This window comes from Rhinolophus ferrumequinum, chromosome 16, assembly GCF_004115265.2.
Source record: "Rhinolophus ferrumequinum isolate MPI-CBG mRhiFer1 chromosome 16, mRhiFer1_v1.p, whole genome shotgun sequence".
Lineage (NCBI taxonomy): Eukaryota > Metazoa > Chordata > Mammalia > Chiroptera > Rhinolophidae > Rhinolophus > Rhinolophus ferrumequinum.
In genome coordinates, this window is record NC_046299.1 from 52,090,997 (window position 1) to 52,111,927 (window position 20,931).

The window sequence follows — 20,931 nt, forward strand, 5'->3', positions numbered from 1 at the left end:
GACCTTGAAAGTGCTTCTAGAAATTTTCTTCTAAATACTAGCAACATTCATTGAAGCATCATGGGTACAAGTGAAAAAATGTTACAATTTTTAAGGTGGAGAAAAAGTCAGCAGGAGAGAGAAAGCTGTTTGTCTAATGTTACTCAGTGGAATTGGTCTTTTGACTTTTCTACACTTACTGCTTTCGACCTTATATTAACTATGATAATAGCTTTAGAGTTACCTCATCCATATGTACAAATGGAAGCAACTAAATTCTAGGACTCCTCTGTCTTATAAGTATGCAGATCACTTTAAAAATAATGAATTCACTTCTTTCTTAGTATAAGATTATTACAGTTACACCACTGACCATATATACTATTGAAGCTATGACATTAAATTTGAAATTTGAAAAATATGCATGGTTACCTGACAGGATGCTATCCTTATTGTTGATTTTTAGGGTAGTGATTCCAAGTCTGAAAACCTTTCTTTCTGTAGGACATTTCTAAGGAAACAAATGATTTGTTCACGAAGTAAAGGCAGCAATTATTATTATGTTGAAAAAAAATGTAAGATTTGTATATTTTCTTTGCTACTTGCTTTTCTTTTTCTTTTTTTGAAACTACTTCTTTCGAATGCTATTGTACAGCTATCTATGACTTAGAAAATATTGAACAATATTTAATATTTTCCGCCTAACCAGTATCATCAATCTGAAAGATTCTTTGATTTCAAATTTTTAACAGATTACCAAAGCTTTACCTGTGTGAATTCTGTCTTAAATATATGAAAAGTAAAAATATTTTGTTAAGACACTCAAAGAAATGTGGATGGTTTCATCCTCCAGCAAATGAAATTTACCGAAGGAAAGACCTTTCAGTATTTGAGGTAAGCATGTGTAAATAAAAAACTCAGCTTTTGAAACCTCGTACTTCTAATTGTTGACTATATACTGAATTGTTTCAAGAAGGTATAAAGTATATTCAGTTTTGGCATTGAAATTCAGACTTCTCTTTAAAATATCTCCATGTTTTGGAATGTTTAACCATATTAAGCAACCATTTAGATTGATAATGAATTCCTATTGCATCATATTAACATTTTTGTCTTCCCCCAAATCCCTGTCTGCACCAAATATATTCACCAGTGAATTTATGATCTCCTCAGCTCTTTGTAAATTCTACTTTCTTTGGCAGGAGAAATTAGCTTTGTTCAGCAGCTCCAGCCAATGTCTGGCAGGTGCTCACTCTTCCAGGGAATTGAGCAGCTGTACATATCTCCTCAGTACACAACCACCTGTGTTTCCATCCATTTCTTGGCAGAGTTGATAATCCTTTTGGTGAGACCCCAGCAGATGTTAGGACTCCCCTGCTCCCCCCATCTGGGTGGACGGCCACCCCTGGAGAACTCTGCTGTTCACAGGATCCCGTGGCCATGTGTTTGCCATTGTGGGTTCTTGAAGACATTTTGTGTTTTCAGGGTTGATTTAGTAGCCGAAGGTCTTTGCCTCTATATCGTTTCATTGTTTAATCATGTTCTACTGTCAGAGTCAGGGATCCAGTTTAGCTGAGTCAGTTGTACCTTGAGGAGACCATGCCTTTCTTTCATGTTATTGCCTATTCACAGGGCTTCTAATTCTCTCCTTTATTCTCCTCACCACATGAGTACTTCCGTTCCCATCTTGGTTCATTATTTTGCATTCCTGGACGCCCAGAACAAGCTTTCCTTGTTCAGTAGACATGTTATTTTCTTTCTCTGAAACACAGGTTTATTTTAGGATTCTCTTTTTCTGAATTGTTGAGACTGAAATTTATTATTCTGCCCCACATTTCTCTTTAGTTCTGGTCTACATGTCTTGCTTTATACACACACACACACACACACACATACGTATGTGTGTGTGTGTGTGTGTATATATTTAATTAATTGTTAAAATTTTAAAGTCCCTCTTCCTGGTTATATCAGGCTCTTTTGGCAAGCTTAAAGGAAGAAGGTTATTGTTACTGAGAAGATTGGATAATATGTTAATTCTTACTAAAGGGTAGGCACAGGATTCTCAACCTGGGCACTGTTCACATATCAAGCGGGATAATTCTTTGTTACAAGGGGCTGTCCTGTGCATTGCAGGATGTTTAGAGCATCCCTGGCCTCTACCCACGTAAATACCAGTAACACCACCAACCCCTCCAGTTGTAACAACCAAAAATGTCTCCATATTTAACCCATGTCCTTTGGGAGATGAGGGGACTCACACATAGTAAGGGCAGTGGGCTAGAGGGGAAGCCCAGTGCAGGTTGCTTGGCCTTCCTGTGGTAGTCTTGGGGTGCTACCCAGCTCGCCCAACCAGTTGAGACAACAGAGCTGTTCTCAGTTGAGGCTTAACTAATGTCACATGTTCAGCTTTCCTATTGGCTCCTTCCTTGATGCCTTGGATCCTTTCTTGTAACCAAAATAAAATGAAATCACTGTTTCATTGTTTCCCAAAGGACATACGTAATACATTGTTGGCTTTAAGTAATTGTTAAATAAATCAGCATGAATTTGCCTATGGGGTTGGAGTGGAGCTCTCATAAATCCAGGAGAGTCTTCGCAAGGGTAAGAGAGTCAGTGTTGTTAGGCTTGGTAAGAACGGTCTGCTATTTCAGGTCAGGTGCTTTCGGACCATACAGAGATGAGAGGAGGGGGTGAAATCAGAAGCAGATTTGTAAAATTTATTCATAAAAATGATTCAAGGAATTGGTTTGGATAAGTGCCAAGGTCCCTATTCTAGAATCTGAGTTCATACTTAACAGTACAGCATGTAGGAAACTTTTCTTAGCAGTTTCCTAAGTGTCTTATAACATAAATGAAGAAGAATCACAGGTTACTACTTTCGTATTTTCTCTTTATCTGTTGCTTTTGAAAGCATGCCACATTAGACTTTTCACAACCGGTAAGAATTTCTCTTTGGCGTTGTCATCTCTATTTTTCTGGTTTACTGATACATCTTCGTCGTTTCCTTTTTGTAATGTACTACCATTTCCCAAAGGATCGTACTCCCAACTACATAAAAACTTCCTTTAATTAAAGAGAGAATTGTATCCTCTGTGCCCGTTGCCCTTACTTGATTATGTTGCTATGTGTGGGACCTAGGTTTCATCCAAGGGAAATAGTTATATGAAGTCTAAAAATAATTTGTGCAATATGAGAACCTGTATGGTCCACAGGAGACTCAAGAACAGTCAAGTTCATTGTTAAAGAGCTCTGGTTAGCAAATATCCATTTCCCCTAAGAAAAGTGCTGGGGAAATTCTTCTTGAATCTGCTGTGATTTCTGTTTTCAACAAGTAACTACATTTGATCAAAGAAATTGGCATCTGTACTTAGCCTCCTGTCTATAACCATCAGTATCACAGCTTGATTCTTTTATTTTGAAGAGAAGTAGACTGTAATCACGGTACTTATTGTAGGTTGAAGTTCATCTCACTTTCTCTGTAAGTATTCCCAACATAGAAATTTTATCTTTTCCAATTATATTTAAAATGATGTTTGGGATAAAACCAAAATGGAAGCCTCTTTTGCTAATCCTCACTTCTGAGGAATCAGAATAATGCAGTTCATTTATTTTTTTTTATGTGAACCCCTTTTGAAAACAACATAAAGTTTAACTTACTTGAAAGAGTATTTTGATCTGTTTACATGCCTTTCATTCAGGTTTGCTTGGTTCAAACAGAGAGGATATACCTGATCATTTTTCACTCATAATAAATTGCAAATAAAAATTACTTCTTTGTTAATGATCTGGTCTTTATTCAGGTAGCTTAAAGAGAAATTTAAGCTCTCTTAAATTTACGCTAATTTAAGAGAACAGGTAGAATTCTGATTTGCCAAGTGACAGCTATTTTCTTGTTAACGTTATACTTAATTAATGGAATGCTTTACTGTCTCAGTTTAGAATTTGGAAATAAAAGTATATGCTTTCCAAATACCATATAAAAGAAACAATTTCATATTGAGTGGTATTTTTATGTTAAATAATGTTGTCTGTTTCTTCTTTGCTAGGTTGATGGGAATATGAGCAAAATTTATTGCCAAAACCTTTGCTTGTTAGCCAAGCTCTTCCTGGACCACAAAACGTTGTATTATGATGTCGAGCCATTCCTTTTTTATGTCCTTACAAAAAATGATGAAAAGGGCTGTCATCTGGTTGGATACTTCTCTAAGGTAAAACAAGAGCCAGTATGACCTCCATTTTCTTTTTCAGAATGTTTTTGATAGAGCCCAATTCTTTGAACAGGGCTTTTTTATGACTATAATTTGAATAAGTGACACATGTTTCTGAAAAGCTCAGGCTCTTGTTCAGAGCTCATTAAAAAACAAAAACAAACACCATCCCTAGGAAGTGTGTACAGGACCTCAGCGCACTGTTTGCTGCTTTGATTGTCAGCATCCCTGTAATGTTATAATTGCTGCCTTGCAGACCACCTAGCATCTTTGATTTTCTAAATGTTAAGCTTATTTCCTCTTTCCCCTTAAGTGGTGTCAACATGAAGTTTTCAGTATAATGTAGCATTTAAGAGATAATTCTCATTTCTCCTCATTGCATTCCCTCTGTGGTTATCAGTATCTCAGAGAATTGGAATGTTGGCATTTGGACAGTCAAGCTGGTATAATGACTGGTTTTACTCTTTCATCTCTTATTTGTTGCTATTGTTTTAAGATCTAGAGCAGCCTCACCTTTAGAAGGCCTAAGTACCTCCAGCTGTTAACATAGGGAAGCCCTTGCTGTATTGAGTGGCTACATACAGTTGGTCTTTTTCCCTGGTTCAGAGTGATTCACATTCTACCCAAAGGCTTCTGAGAAACATTAACACATATACAATAAAGGAAAACTGAGTTTGGATATATTTACTGGGTAGTGACCTTAACTTTTCTTAGGCACTTAGGATATAGATTAATGTGCCAGGAAGTAATTGTGACTTTCAGCCAGATCCAAAGCCTGTATTTTATTTCTTTTATGATACATTTTTTCACCATAGGTGAAAAGTGAATTTTCATGAATATACCCTTACATAATATAAATGGAATGCTTTATAGAAATGTCATTTTCATGGAAGATCAAAATATAGAACTTATACGAAGGTCTTTTACAAACTGCCGTTTTTCTAAATTTAAGAATCAACCCAAAGACCATAAACAAAAATTTTAGCAAGTGACAGCACTCATGGGAAACTGTCTCAGTGCTTTAATCCACATGTTTGGTAAAGCTTTAACATGAAAAAGAAGAAAATTAATTTGCACATTGCAGATTCAGCGTCAACACAAAACAATAAATAGGAAATCTATATAATTTATAAAACATCTTACGTTTTCTATCAGTGTGTAAAGATCTTTTTCTCCAAAGAGTTAAAAAGAATAGTGGTCATGATTGTCCTTCCTGTTAGAAAATCGTGTTTCTCTAAATATGTGTGAGCGTCAGCGGAGATGCTTGCTAGCTAGCGCCTGCTGTTCCTGGCCTGCCTGTCATCGAGTTGGCCTCTGAACCCACAGATGACAGTGACTTGGCTTTGAGTGTCTGAACCTCTTCCTGACAGGGTGCCCACCTTTTACTCAGAATAAGCTAAGCTTTCCCCTTTTGTTACAGTTTCTTTCATAGGATGGCAGCAACTACTGTCATTTCTTACTGTACTCGGAACACTAATATTCTGTGGCCGTGTGGTGAAACAAAAATTAATCTAAAAAATAACCACAGAAAAAGACTAGCTGCAAATTAAACCATATTCTAATGTGTCAGTTGGAATGTGAAAGACTGTGGCCCTTTGGAGTTTACACTTAAACCAAATTCTAGAGGTTATAGCCAGAGAATGGCCAAGGTGACCTAGAAATATTCAGTGTAGCTTAGCACATGCATGTGGCTCTCCAAGCGCATAACAGATGACTCTAGACAGGAAAGAAAGAAGGAGCAGTTATTTTATCCAAATTAGAATTTAGTTTTAGTTGTAGTTACCTGTTAGGAGGGAGTGGAAAAGGAGATCACTGTTGTGTTGGATTTCAAAAACATCTCCTAGGAATAAATAGGTAGGAATAGATGGGGATAAAGAAAAGAATGACATCAAGGATGAATCCATTTAGCCCAGGGTACATCACTTTTTAGGTAGAGTGACCCATTTGTCTAACTTTGTAAAATAGGCTAATCATCGGAACCTTGCCATTCATTGATACGCACATTCAGTAATGGGCAATCCTGCGTCTTAGGAAAACTGACACACGTTATTTTGTCTTCCCCATTTCTTAGAGACTCCACAGACAGCTATGCACGTGCAAAAGTTGGAAGCACATCTTTTTCACAAAGAAATCTTTAATTCTGCCCTGGAAGGTTTTTTCCACAACTATTTCCTGTGATCTTTCAAACAGGTTCATTAAAAATCTGGGTGTTCTGAAGTAATTCTTTGATGTGGTCAGTACCATTTGTGGTCAGTCTTATTTGTGGTTTATGTTTGGCCAGAGCACTCACAACCTCAAAAGCCTTTTCCAGATCTTCTCTGTGTAGGTTTTGGCGGATTCTGTGTACTCTGAATAAAATATTGCCGCTCTGATGCCACATCCCATGAAAATTGCAAATTCTTCCTTAACTGTAAGCACTGTTTCCCACCGTATTCTTCCCGTTCTTCCTCTCGGTTTCAGGCTCTTGGTAATATTTTGGCCTCACTTTTGTTTGAAGGCTTTGGGGTGTCTCGTTGCTGTTGTCTCTTTTGTTTCGTATTCCTGGTTTGAAATGCAGATTAATTATTTCTTTTTACTTTGACTTTTTGTTCATAGGAGAAATGTATTGGTGCCAATCTACCCACACACACATACTATTTTAGTTTCACTGGGGCGTTTGCTCAAAGGCAGAAGACAGATTGCTGTTGCGGAGTTGTAAGTTATTTAGCAAGGCAGCCGGCTAAGTCCTAACTTACCCCACTGGGTGACTCTGGATGGTTTTTTTTTTTTTTTGACTATCTCCCAAGTTTGAGCAAGGAAAGCATTTCTTCCATACTGTCTGTGTTCTGTTTCATTTGGCTCATAGTGCCTTGGACCCTTTATTCATATTTTATGGTACGGGCTTTCAAGAATAAAGATGTAATGGTGAGGCGTGCCTGGAGTTGATGGCTTGGTGTTAGCTAATGATGTGATTGATTCACAGTAGGATTATTCCGCTTGAACCTCACCTAACACTTTGGCTCACCTTAGTGGACTGTTATACAAGGACAGTGGCAGGTGTAGAGAATTACCCACTTCAGCAGAGCTCTGACATACTGGATCTGTTTCTCCTTCCCTCAGGAAAAGCTTTGCCAGCAGAAGTATAATGTCTCCTGCATAATGATCATGCCCCAGCACCAAAGGCAAGGATTTGGACGGTTTCTCATTGATTTCAGTAAGTGAAATGCTTTATTTACTTTCACGATCCAGCAAGCTGATGGCCTTCGAAGGAAAGAGGAACACATAAAACTTTATTTAACCTACCTTGTTGTTTTTATCAATAGATAACGCATTTTCAATTTATATTTACATAGGTTAGAAAATCTTTCTCAAGTGAAAAATTTACTGCTGCTCACTTATTGTACTCTAGGAAATTGAGACTAGATCTTTCGGCAGTGTCACTAGCTTACAAAGCCATTACCCTGAATGAACCGGCAGAATTGCATTCCATTCCATGGTCTTCATGCTCATTAGCGCCGAAAGAGGCAATTATTCGCGATTAAAGCTGAAGAAAGTGTTATTTAAAAGGATTTTCAGCTTTCTAAAATTTTGCCTATAATCTCATACAGTAAAGAGTGGGAAAGGAATATTTCTCTTTAGAAAAATAATTCTTTAGATAGCTTATCCTTTGAGCCTCTCTAGTAGAAATAGCTGTCTTGTTTTGTTAATATACCTTTTCTATTATGGAAGTTATTACAATGTTTGTATATAGAGGTTACCCAAGAAATAGTTTTTATACACATTTGTATCTTCTGAGTCTCCTCAATTGAAATTGCAATAATATATAAAAGTATGCACAGGATAATGTAAGAAAAATGGTAGTGTTTTTCTCCTTGTTTATATTATATTGAATGTGATAAGGCTACACTTGGAGAATTGATTCAAAATATCTAGATAACATGAAGTCCAGGTATTCCATGATAGTAGTCGTTTCTGACCATGTAAAAATCTGTCACTAGGAATTGTGTGTGTCATAACTGGATTGTAGTTTGTCTGATTTTAAACTGAAAGAAGGAAAATTTAGGAAATTGCATAATCTTCATAAGGTACATCAAATGCAAAAGCCACAATGTAAATGTGCTCAAGGAAAACCATGAAGAATCATGTGGAGTCTCAATCTGTATTATTAGATATTGAAATCTTCAAGTCTGGGTGGAATATAACTGTACAGTAGTTTTGGATTGATTTGTGTGATTTATTGACATTGAAGGATATTCTTTTTTGAAGTATTTTTATTGGTTATTTTTGTATTTTCAGATAACGTTTCTAGTTATTCATTCGTTACCCTAGTCTTATCTATTCTTTTCTGTTCTTGTTATCCCATGGGAGGGCCATCTTACCAAGAGTTCACCATTTTTATTTTAGAGTCCTAGTTGTGATCAGTTCTAAGGGTAAATGCAGTCTTGTTCTGGAGTTTTTTGTGGCCACCATTCATAAGTTGTTCATAAATATTAGAATTTCTGGTATGCATGGCAGCCATTCAAGACTTAAATTTTTGATAGTATCTGTATGCCTACAGAATAGGGTCAACTCCTTAGTTCAATGTTCACGGTCTTTCAACATCTAGTTCCAGCCTATGTTACAGACTTTTCCATCTGCTAATCTCTGTTTCCTCAAATATTCTGAAAATGTTACCATGCTTCTATTCTTTGTCTATGCAGTCCTCCCCTGGAATGACCACTTCTTCCTTCCCCAGCCTCCGTCTTTTCAAGATCCTACCCATTGTGAAGAGCCAGCTCAACAGCCTTTTTTTTGACCCCAACTCCTAGAGTTTCATCTCAGCGTTCCCTTCTTGGCTCCATATCTCTGTAGTATGGCACTTAGACGTAATTCACCCTGTTGTGCTAATTACTGATGTGTCATTCTTCCAATTTACTGTGAACTCCTTGAATACCCTGTTCTTTGTATTCAGCAGGGCAATACATTCAGTAACATGCATCAGATATATGTATGTTGATTTGAATTGAATCTCTAAAGTGATACAGTCACTGCCTACAATAATTTTCTGCCTAAAATTAAAAAGACATTGGTACTTACCAGGTGAAAATGCAAGTCTCCAAGTACAGTAGCATCGTATTTGTGTGGCGTGATCTGGTGTGAGGCCTTGTACGTACGTGAGGGAACAACCCAGGAACAATGACATGCCCTTGACGTGCTAAATCTTTATGTCAACTATTTTTATGAAACCTGTACCAGAGTGTGTCCTGTATTTTTAAATGTGAACTGTGGAACACTAGAGAACTTTTCTGGAGGGCTCAGAAGGCCATACATTAGTGTTTGTCCAGGCAACGCGGGGCTGAGGGGGTCTCTAGATTTTCTCTTTCCTGTACCATTGCATCGCCCTTACACTGCAGTGGGTTAAGGAGTGGGGTGAATGATTTCAATAAAGTTGAAAAGGAATTAGTGTTATTCCTTCAGAGAAGAGGAGACCAGGGGAAGAATTTTATAACATACAAAGAAAACTGGAAGTGGTATAAAGCCAGGAGAAATTCAATTTAAAACCAGAAAAATATTTTGGCTACAAAGGTTTTAAAGAAGATCGAGTAGGCTGCTGAAAAAATTAGTAGCATCTCCTCTTTTGGAGTTACTTAAGGTAATAGTAAATAGCTTTCTAGAATAATTTAGATCCAGTCTTTTGCTGAAGGACGAGTTAAACCCCCACGATCTCTCATAATCCTTGGCAACCTCATAATTCAAAACTCAGGGCGAAACAGATAACCAGGATTAAAGGTTTTCTAAAATGTGCTATTTTTTTTAAGGGACCTGTTAATGGGTATATTTATTTTATTTACATTTTGTACATGAGCCTGTGGGTCTTTTGGTCAGGGAATGTATTTTCAGTAATTCAATAAAAGTTGTAATGCAGGAAAATCTTTATTTTGTCTGTAACAACTGCTAGTCGAGGAAGCTGAAACTGCTTGCCTGCTCACACATTGGATCAGAGACGGAGTGAGGTGTAATGGGCTGTGTGTGTATAAAGCATTGTGAACCCAAGGCTTTGAACACTATTCTCCAGGTCAGTCAAGAGAGGTTGAATGGTCACCCACCAGAGCAAACGCTGCCCTGGGAATAAGTTGTCTCTCTCTTCCTAGGACAGTTTGTCTGGGGTTTGTCAGAGCAGGGCTTCCCAGGAGGTCATCTGCAGAGCTTGGCCGGAGTCACTAAAGGGCACCAACTCCCAGCCTGCTTGTAGAACACTTCATCAGTTTTGTGACTTTTTGACCAAAACTACAGTGGGTAGAGGAATGCATTGACTGTCACGGGCTGAAGCTGATGTCACATCTTTCTCCTGGAGTCTGAGATTCCTTATCTTCCTCAATCAGAAAATGTTAGAGTCTTCCCCATCTCTCTCTCTCTCTTTCTCTCTCTCTCTCTTGCTCGCTCTCGCTCTCGTTCTCTCTCTCGTTCTCGCTCTCCAGGGTACTGCTGAGTACTTCCTCCCAGGGTACTGCTGAATACTGGGGCCTCAGAGTGTCCCTGCCAGGCCACGGCCTGTCCCTGCTCCCAGAGCCGCCCAGCAATGCTTTATCCAGCTCACTATTTTTTCCTTTAATTTTGAAATAATTTCAGAGTTAGAGAAAAGTTAGAATATACCAAGAATTCCCATATAGTCCCCACCCAGATTTCCCAGATGTTAACATTTTATCACATCAGCTTTCTGCTTTATTATTCCCCCTCTCTCTCTCTCTCTCTCTCTCTCTCTCTCTCTCTCCCTCCCCCCCTCCCTCCCTCCTTCCCCCCTCTATCATTTAAGGGGAAAACAAAACAACAACAAAAATACGTATGTGTATATTTCTTTTTCTGAATCATGTAAGTATAAATTGCAGACCTGTTGTACCTTTAACCCTAAATATTTCAGTGTTTTTCTAAAAACAAAGATGCTCTCATATACAACCACAAATTATCAAAATCAAGAAATTAATGTTGATTGATCACAATTACCTAATATTGTTCAAATTTCAAACTTGCCAGTTTTCACGAATGCCGTTTCTAGGAAAAAAAATATTCCCCAGTTCCAGGAGTGCATGGTAAATTTAGTTATTAATTATTAAATCTCTTGAGTCATCTGGAATAGCAAGTCAGTCATTGGGGGGTTGTTACTTTGACCTTGTTACCTTGACTTATTTTGTACAGTGTCCCTCAATTTGATCTGTGTGATGTTTCCTCATGATTAGATTCAAGTTATACATTTTAGGGCAAGAAAACCACAAAAGTGATGCTTGTTAAGATCGCATGACAATTTATTTGTTCCATTACTGGCTTAAGGTGGTACCTGCTAGATTTCCTCATTGTAAAATAACCTTTTTCTGTCTGTAATCAGTAAATATCTGGAAAGAAAACTTTGGGATTATCTAAATATCCTTTTTCTCATCCAGTTTTCACCTATCCCTTTTGGCTTTCATTTATGATTCTTGTTTAAAATAGTTATCACTATGGTAGTTTTCACAAATATTTATCACAAATGGTGATTTTTCTAATCCGACTGTTTGTTCTACTTCTTAGTTGACATTTACTGTAAGGAAGAGCTTTCTTTATTAATTTTTTAATTCAATAATTACTTCATTTATATAATTATAGACTCAATGGATTTTTATTTTATTCTGTGGATTATAACATATTGTTGCCATTATTTATTTTAATGTTCAAATTGTCCCAGACTTATTCAGTGGGAACTGCTTCAAGCTGGCTCCTGTGTCCTTCTGACATGTCCCGACCTTTGAACATGTCCTTTCTTTCCGATGCATGATGTTCCAGATTCTTCTTGTCCTTTCTCTGTTCTGGGCCTGGAATCACCAATTTCTGCTAAGGGCCTTGGTTCTTACTATAGAAAACAATATAGAAACCAAGACCTGGGTACTTAGATGTGCTTATTGCAACTGAGGTATCAGCTGCTTCTGGGCCATCTTAGGGGACAAAACCAGGAAAGAATGAATATGTGTGTGTGTGTGTGTGTGTGTACATGTACACACCCCTCTGTCATGAGTTCATACTGTAGCCTTACATTCCAGGTCAGCACCACCACATGGTTTCATTCTATCCTTCCATGTTTCCGTATTTGTAACTCTCTGCCCTGACAGTGAGAACCTGACTTCTGTTATCCACAGTGTATTTACTTATGTGTTCAACCCTACAATACACAGTAAGTCATTTCAGGATTGCTAACTCATACCACTGTGGAAAACAAACTTTCTAACTAAAGGTTAATGTTTGTGTACAGATGGTCCGTGACTTAATGATGGTTCAACTTACAAATTGTTGACTTGATGGTGGTGTGAAAGGGATAATGCATTTGGTGGAAACCGTGGTTTGAATTTTGCTCGTTTCCCGGGCTAGCAATCAGTGTGCTGTGGGATCCTCTCTCATGAGGAGGAGCAGAGCCGCAGCTCCCGGTCAGCCACGTGATCACGAGGCTAAACAACCCGTACTTCACAGTGTGCTGTGCGGTCAGCACTTTTTTGGATATTGTGTTCTGAGCATATGTCAGGTAGGCTAGACTAAGCTCTGATGTTCAGCAGGTTAAGTGTATTAAATGTATTTTTGATTTGCAATATTTTCAATTGATGATGGATTTATTGGGATATAACCCTATGGTAAGTGCAGGAGCACCTGTATGGGTTTTTATGATTTTATCCTGAGTGCGTTTAGTCAAAGTACTGTGTTTAAAGGTCACAGGGGTTAGTTCTTTTGAATATAACCACCCTTCAGTGTAGCTGTAGTATTCATTTGAAATACAGTTAGGCTTATTTGTTTCTGTTTGTTATCCACTTTAGTTTTTTTCTCTATCCTCATTGCCTTTTTTCCTAAGAATATGAAATGTTAACATGATTTTGAAAATTGAAGCTCTATTGAAGGGTATACTCCGAGAAGTGTCATCCCTTCCCCTTCCCCTCCAACTACTCTCATTCCCCAATCTCATTAGTTTCTAGTCTGTTCTTCCTCTGTATCTTTTTGTACAAATGAGAATATAGATATGTATTTTCTAATTTCTCTTCCTATACAGAAGGGTAGCATACTATAGTCTTTTACATTTCATTTTTTTCCCCTTAACAATATATCCTGGAAATCACTCCAAACTACTTTATAGAGATCTTATTCTCTTCTACAGCTGCAGAGTCCTCCATTGTATGATTTTCATAGTTTATTCGTCTGTTCTCACAGGTATGAACATATAGGTTGTTTCCCATATTTTATACTTTTAACAGTTCCGTAGTGAGTAGTCTTGGGCACATTTTGACTGGTATATACTTACGTAGCAGTTATAATCTCTCACATATACTTTCAGTTGTTTAGGACTCTGCTGGACCGGGCAGTGGGTGAACAGTTAATGAACTGTCTTTTAATTAAGCCTGCAGAGCCAGAAGCCTGCCTGGGGAGCAGGATGCAAAACCCGTTCTCCTCAGCTGACCTAGGAGAAACCCAGGGAAAGGCAGCTGTAAGTTAGGGAACACATTGTGCCAGGTAGTGGCAAAGGAGGTTGGCACCATCACTTACTTGAGTGTTTGTGTAAATGCATTTATCCGATTCTAAACTAGATAATGGATGAAAATGAGAAAAGTCACTTTATTCATTTCTTTCCCTCTTCATTCAAACTTTGTTGATCTGAGGACCCTAGTCTGCACTCCGCTAAACACGCATGACAAAAGGAAGATATAGCTGTTGCTGTGTGATCAAGCTCACTGACAAGTCAGTAGTTGCTGGGCAAGATGTTTGTATAGTACACACTGAGAGCTCCCAGGAAGTGGAAGTGAAGACATTCCAGGGTGAGGGAATCAGTATATTCAAAAGCATGACCACGTTATGGGCCAGTGAGCTGCGCTCTCCACAACTAGATTGAAGACAACAAGCTGCTGGAGTGGCAGCTGGTTAGCTCAGTTGGTTAGAATGTGAGCTCTCAACAACAAGGTTGCTGGTTCAATTCCCGCATGGGATGGTGGGCTGCGCCCCCTGCAACTAAGATTGAAAATGGTGACTGGACTTAGAGCTGAGCTGCGCCCTCCACGACTAGATTGAAGAACAACGACTTGGAGCTGATTGGCCCTGGAAAAACAAACTGTTCCCTAATACTCCCCAATAAAAAAAACAACACATGACCATATAAAGAAACACGTTAGATATTTGGGGTAACTACAAAAGAAACTCCAGGTAGATCAAATGCTTAGCTGATCAAAAACAAACACACACACACACACACACACGCACACTGATCAAAAACAATTAACAGAAAACAACGCACACACACAAACACACACACACACAATTTAAAAAGTAGAAGAAAAGATATATAATTATTTATCTGATCTTTGGATGATCAAGGACATCTTAAGCATTAAAGCAATGAAAGAAATCACAAAAGAATATACAGATGGATTTGACACAAAATAATATACAGATATAAAAATGAAAGACTTCTGTATAATAAAAAGTATTAATATTTAAAAGCAGACATAATGGGAAAGGTGTTTGCAACCAATATGCCAGGTAAAGATTTGACATCTGTAGTATTTGAACAAATAGAAAAGGAAAGGTTTGGTGGTGTTAAAACATAAACCCTAAGAGAAGAATGAGCAGAGGGCATGAACACAGAAAAGGCAGAAAAGAAAATTATTGATGGCAGCAACAGTGCTGACATTTCCCGAGTGCCTGACATGTGCCAGTCACTTTGCTAAGATCCTGACTCCGCTTTTAACCTCATTCACTCTGGGAGAGGAAACTGGAGCCCAGTTACATAAATGATAAACAGCATAGCTGCAACTCGAGTCCAAGCACTTTGACTCTTAGCCACAACACTCCAAAGTCAGTCAAGCACAAATGGCTAATTAAAATGTGAAAAATAAAATTGTTGGTGATTTGAAAATGCAAATTCAAATAACAAGATTACAATTTTTTGCCTACCAAATTAGCAAAAACTTTAATAAAATTTACCCAAGTCTAAGTTGTCATAGATGGACACTTATATTTACACTGGAGAAAGTATAAATTGTTAGACATTTTCTAGAATTTTGGCAGTATGTGTCAAAAACACTTAACATTCATCCGTGTAAGGAATTTATTCTAAGGAAATCAACGTACTTCAATCAATACACATTAATTTCATACTTAATATAACAACTTTGTTTTGTATTCTTTTTTTGTAAATAGTGGACTTCCCTTCTCCTTTATCCCCTCCCACAACTATAGCAATACAAACTCATAGGAGAAAGTTAGAAAAATATAGACCCAATATACCAAGAGAAATTGCAATCTCCCACAGTCCTGTCACTCAAAGAGTTAATGTTTTGTCCTTCAGTGTCATTATTTACATAGAAAAAGAACTGAGATAGCCTCAGTATTCAAAGGTAAGAGAGAACCACTCCTCGGAGAAGATTATGGTATCTCCGTATAATGGACTACTATTAGCCATTAAGAATTATGTTCTGAAGAATGTGTAATAAAATAGGAAAATGCTTATGATAAATAAGTGGCTTTCAAAATTGTACACATAATATGCTCTCAATGATGGAAAAAGCATATGCAAAGAAAGGAAGGAAATTCATTTCCAAATTATCTCTAGAATTAGAATTACAGGCAATTTTTATTTTCTTCTTATTCATACTTTTTGCCGTAACCAAAAAGAAAGTTAAGAAGCAACAGCTGATGAAGGCCTGACCTAGGATGGTGGCAGTGACAGTGCACCGAGATAAGCTCTGCAGCGGGGAGAATTAACTCTGCCTGGTTCCGTGTTTGCGTAGTAGATACCTGTGGAATGAATGAATAAACTGAGCTCGGAAAGGTGGTGATTGCAGCTTTGGCCATTTTGCCTTCCCTGTGGTTTTGGACACTTCCAGGGAGCTTTCCATGGAGTTCAGAGCTCAGCAGTGGGAGTCGCGGGCATGCAGTGGTGCTTCAAACCAACATGAATGAGGACAACTGACAGGGAGTGTAGGGAAACAGAGCTGAGGATGGAGTGCTTGGAATTCCAGCATTTTAAGGGTATGACAGAGGATACGGAAGTCATCAGGGACATTGGGAAGGGTCCAAAAGTAGGAAGAGAATCAGGAGAGAATTGTGTCAGAGAAGCCAAGAGGTTAGCATTTCAACAATAGTCGTAATCCTAAAAGCACTTGTTGTGTGTCAGTCACTGACACCTAATTACACACATTAAGTCGCTTACTCCTCACAGATACCCCAGGAGGTGGGTTACTGTTACCGTCTCCTTTGGGGGGCACAGAGACAGTAAGAAACTTGTCTAAGATCACCCCGCCTCCCCGGCCCCCAGCCATGTTCAGTGCCTCAGAGAGGAAGGTTAAGATGATGTAAGAGGTATACTGTGGAAGAACTATGGTTTAAGTGGAATTTAAAGAACTGGATTCAGAAAGCTCCACCATCAAGGTCTGGTTATTTTCTGTTTTTAAGGTAGAGACTGGAGCATTGGTGGAAAGAAGAGAGGTGAGCACTGATGGAGAAAGATTGAGGAGAAAACAAAAAGTGGTATCCACGTGGGTTGGTTATTACGAATTCAGAAAAGGCATTTGATGAAATTCAGCATTCTTTCCTAATGTAAAATAATCAGGCATAGTAACTAAATTTATAAGATTTCTAAATCTTACGTTAACTTTCTTCTTTGTTTCAGCTTTGGCTTAATCTTGGGGGAGTAATAAAGGGTTGATGACAGTTGGTTCCAAAGTCTACAAACTTGTATCTAGTTTTTTGAGACTAGTATACAAATGACAAGTTTATCGATTATATAAACATATTAGGTAACTGTACATTCAGGCATTTTTTTAAATTAGTCCCTATTATTTGTAAACTAATCACAAAAGTTTGTAAGCGGCATTAATTCTTTGTTTTTTGATTTTTTAAAAAAATTTCAGTTACAGTTGACATTCAGTTAATTTCAAACGTACAGTGTGTTGCTTCAGTATTTATGACTTATAGAGTGATTCCCCCAATAAGTCTTGCACGCATCTGGCACTATACATGGTTATTACAGTATTAGTGACTATATTCCCGATGCTGTACTTCACATCCTCGTGACTATTATCTAACCGCCAATTTGTGCTTAATCCCACTACCTTTTTCACCCAGCCCTCCAAACCCCCTCCCATCTGGCAACTATCAGTTTGTTCTCTGTACCTATGAGTCTGTTTCTGTTTTGTTAGTGTACTTTGTTTTTGTTTTTTTGAAAATTCTCTCTAGTAGTTTTTTTTTTTTTTGGGGGGGGGAAGGGGAACAGAGCTTTATTGGGGAACAGTGTGTATGTACTTCCAGGACTTTTTTCCAAGTCAAGTTGTTTGTCCTTTCAATCTTAGTTGTTCAATCTTAGTTGTGGAGGGCGGAGCTCAGCGACAGGCCCAGTTGCCATTGCTAGTTGCAGGGGGCACAGCCCACCATCCCTTGTGGGAGTTGAACCGGCAACCTTGAGGTTGAGAGGACGCGCTCCAACCAACTGAGCCATCCAGGAGCTCAGCGGCAGCTCAGCTCCAGGTCCAGTTGCCGTGGCTAGTTGCAGGGGGCATAGTGCACCATCCCTTGCGAGAGTTGAACCGGCAACCTTATGGTTGAGAGGACGCGCTTCAACCAACTGAGCCATCCGGGAGCTCAGCGGCCGCTCAGCTCAAGATGCCGTGTTCAATCTTAGTTACAGGGGGCAGAGGCCACCATCCCTTGCGGGAGTTGAGGAATCGAACTGGCAGCCTTGTTGTAGGGAGCCCACTGGCCCATGTGGGAATCGAACTGGTAGCCTCTAGCATTAGGAGCATGGAGCTCCAACCGCCTGAGCCACTGGGCTGGCCCTAGTCCTTATTTCTTTAAATAGGTTTTCAGTCCCTTGCTCTCTCCTCCTTCTGGTATCCCAATGATGCAAATGTTGTTATGCTTGATGTCGTTCCAGAGGTTCCTTAAACTATCCTTTTTTTTTTTTTTTTTTTTAATTATTTTTTCTTTTTGCTGTTCGGATTGGGTGTTTTCTGGTACCTGGTCTTCCGGATCTCTGATTTGATCTTCTGCTTCTTAATCTGATGTTGATTACATCCAATGTATTCTTTATTTCAGTTATTGTATTCATTTCTGACTGGTTCTTTGTAAAGCAGCTTTAGTTCTTGGTTTTCTTTTTTCAGTACTAAAATATTGTGCAGTGTCTCAGGGTTGTCTTTCATGGAACAGAACTGTAACTACTGGAAGTAGGAATGATTGAATGAATTAGGCACTCATTTCAGGAGATTCCCTTTGCAGACATTTTCTGTGATCCTACATGTTGGGATGGGTTTCACCTTGGCTTTCATGAGGTCTGTATATTTAAAAACTGATTCTGTTATTAGTGTGTGCTGCTAGAAGATGGGTGCAGATGAGCCAGTTTTGTGCCTGCAAGTTGTGAACTTGGTCATGTCATAAGTGTGGTTAGCAGTGTCCTTCCATTTATTTTCTTTCCTTAAAAATGACACATACTCACACCCGGATTTAAGAAAAGTAAGAAATACAGTAAATTTAAGGAAAGATGCTTCTGGATACAATTTCGTATCCTAGTTCCTTTCTCACTGAGAGTTAACTGGTGTAACTTTCCACGCCTTCATTCTTTTCTTCTTCTGGTTCTAAAGATGAATTTAATGTCTTTCCTTTAGCCTCTTTATAGCTATGACTGATTTCTTGAGGAAGCACCACTTAGGAAGAGAAAGCATCTTCTCTCTGGTTTCCTGCTCCTCCTTCTCTGTCCTTTTAGGTCCATCAAGCAGAATTAGAAAGGAAGCCACATACTTCATCTCTCCCTAGAAGCGTATCATGTTGAGAGGCTAATCGTGTCCACTCTTTCAAAGAGAAAACTTCTTCCCGCAGCTACTGGCTAAAATGATCATATCTATGATACCTAATACAGGAATATACTTCACAGTGGGTCAGGTTGCCACCTAGCAACTTCCAGTTTTTTTGTTTGTTTGTTTGTTTTAAGGATGGTGCAGCTTACAGTGGCCCATGCAGGGATCGAACTGGCAACCTTGATGCTATTAGCACGACGCTCTAACCAACTGAGCTAACCGGCTGCCCCAGCAACTTCCAGTTGTAACAGCTTCCTTTCAATAGACTACTTGAAAAGAGCTTCCACTTACAGACTTTTCAAAACACAATTTAAGTAAAACTTGCGAATATTTTTAAGCAGAGATTTAGAGTGGTTTTATCCTACCTGCAAATTGTTGTTGTTGTTTTTTAAATAAATTTCTGATACTGACTGGCCTATCTGCTGTAGAAAGTAGGAGTTTTAATTTAAGAATTGGATTGGTTGGGTTCCGGTAAGCCGTGTTTTTCCTGACTATTGGAAAACACTAAGCAACCAAGACCGTGAGGAATCGTAGCTCCTCTCAGAGGGCAAGTTGAGTACATTATCAGAGTAAGCAGATTCTCCCCAGGAGCTGGGTCCCAGGTGAGACCCCCTCACTTCTCTAGCAGGGTCTCTGGGCATGTCTGCCCTGCGGTGCCTGACTTCAGGCTGCACTTCCCGGCGAGTGCCTCGCGTGGGTACAGGTGGGCAGAGAACCCCAGGCTGGCCAGAACCCTGGTGCCTGTCACCCTGAGCAGCCCCGCCCTCTTACTCCCTCAGGACACGTGAATTCTGTCTTATCTGTCATGGAGCGCTCACGTGGCACATACACTCTCTCTTGGGGGGGCTGTAGGATCAACATTTCCCCCACTTATGAGCCCCACAAGCCAGGCCTCAAAGGTGCGTTTTGAGGGCTTGTGACAGTGTCTCTTAGGGACACACTGTATGACTGAAACACTGACTCCCTGTGAGGAGTTAAGCAAATTGAAGGAGCTATAAATTTAACATGTGATATTTACTTACTTACGCAATTTTTATTTAATAGTTTTCTCTTGTTTTCAGTTGGCACTAACCATAAAAATTGCTCTAGGCTGAGCAAGTACAAAGTCATTTAGAAAGTTGCGTATGTCTTTTATATGTTTATTGTCCTTCTGCTTCACCAAGAGTGAGCTTCATTGGGTAGAGACTTTGTTCTCTGTTTCAGTCTCAGTTCCCTGCCTGGAAGTGCCTGGCACTTAGTAGGTTCTTATTATTTATTGAACAAATGTTAAATGAATTACCATGGAAAGAGCTTTCCTAATGTACTTTCTCTTCTCACATGTGTTTCTTAGAAAACAAGAATTTTGTGTTAGAACATAATCAGTCAGGTGATGCCAGGTGTACCTGCCTTCTTTTAAGGTCTGGCATTTTTGTTCAAGTGCAGCCTCTATCTTAGGATCATTTAAGTTGCATCAGAAAGATTGTCATTATCTACTACAAACCTTGGGCAGAGAAAGGAGAGCTGTGACAGAATTCACATTTACACATAGTTGGTTGAAGAGACACTACTCTTTTCCTTCCTTTTACCAGGTAATTCATTTCTTCATGCATTTATTTTGGAAGGAAAATTCTAACTTTAGTCTTAAGAAACTGCCAAGAAAGCTCTGTTCTTTGCATAGCTTTCCCAGCAGCTCTTCTCCCTGGGTGAGCTCAGTCAAGGCAGTCATTAAAGAATAATCAGTTACGCTTTTGAAATAGTGCTCGAGTCCTTCAAAGCCTTTTCTAAGATAGGAACTGCCACCCCCAGCTCCTCCGTGACACTTGTTGGACGATAAGACCAGCAGCTGTATCCTCAGACTTTTGCTGCATTTTGGAAGACATGTTTTGACCTGTGTAATCAAGTATAATTATGACATATATTTTAATAGAATTCTAGTTTATAATAAGGAAAATGGTTTTTTT

At 38.8% G+C, this 20,931-nt stretch overlaps 1 protein-coding gene across 11 annotated transcripts in view; it reads left to right on the forward strand.

Annotated features, from left to right (window-relative positions):
• KAT6B (lysine acetyltransferase 6B) overlaps nucleotides 1–20,931 on the forward strand; it is a 173,527-nt gene that overhangs the window by 127,498 nt on the left and 25,098 nt on the right. For all 11 annotated transcript variants that reach the window (XM_033130117.1, XM_033130124.1, XM_033130126.1 and 8 more), the window contains 3 exons: nucleotides 732–873; nucleotides 4,026–4,187; nucleotides 7,287–7,380. In XM_033130117.1, the coding sequence (XP_032986008.1) occupies nucleotides 732–873; nucleotides 4,026–4,187; nucleotides 7,287–7,380 (398 nt within the window). The remainder of the gene's footprint in view (nucleotides 1–731; nucleotides 874–4,025; nucleotides 4,188–7,286; nucleotides 7,381–20,931) is intronic.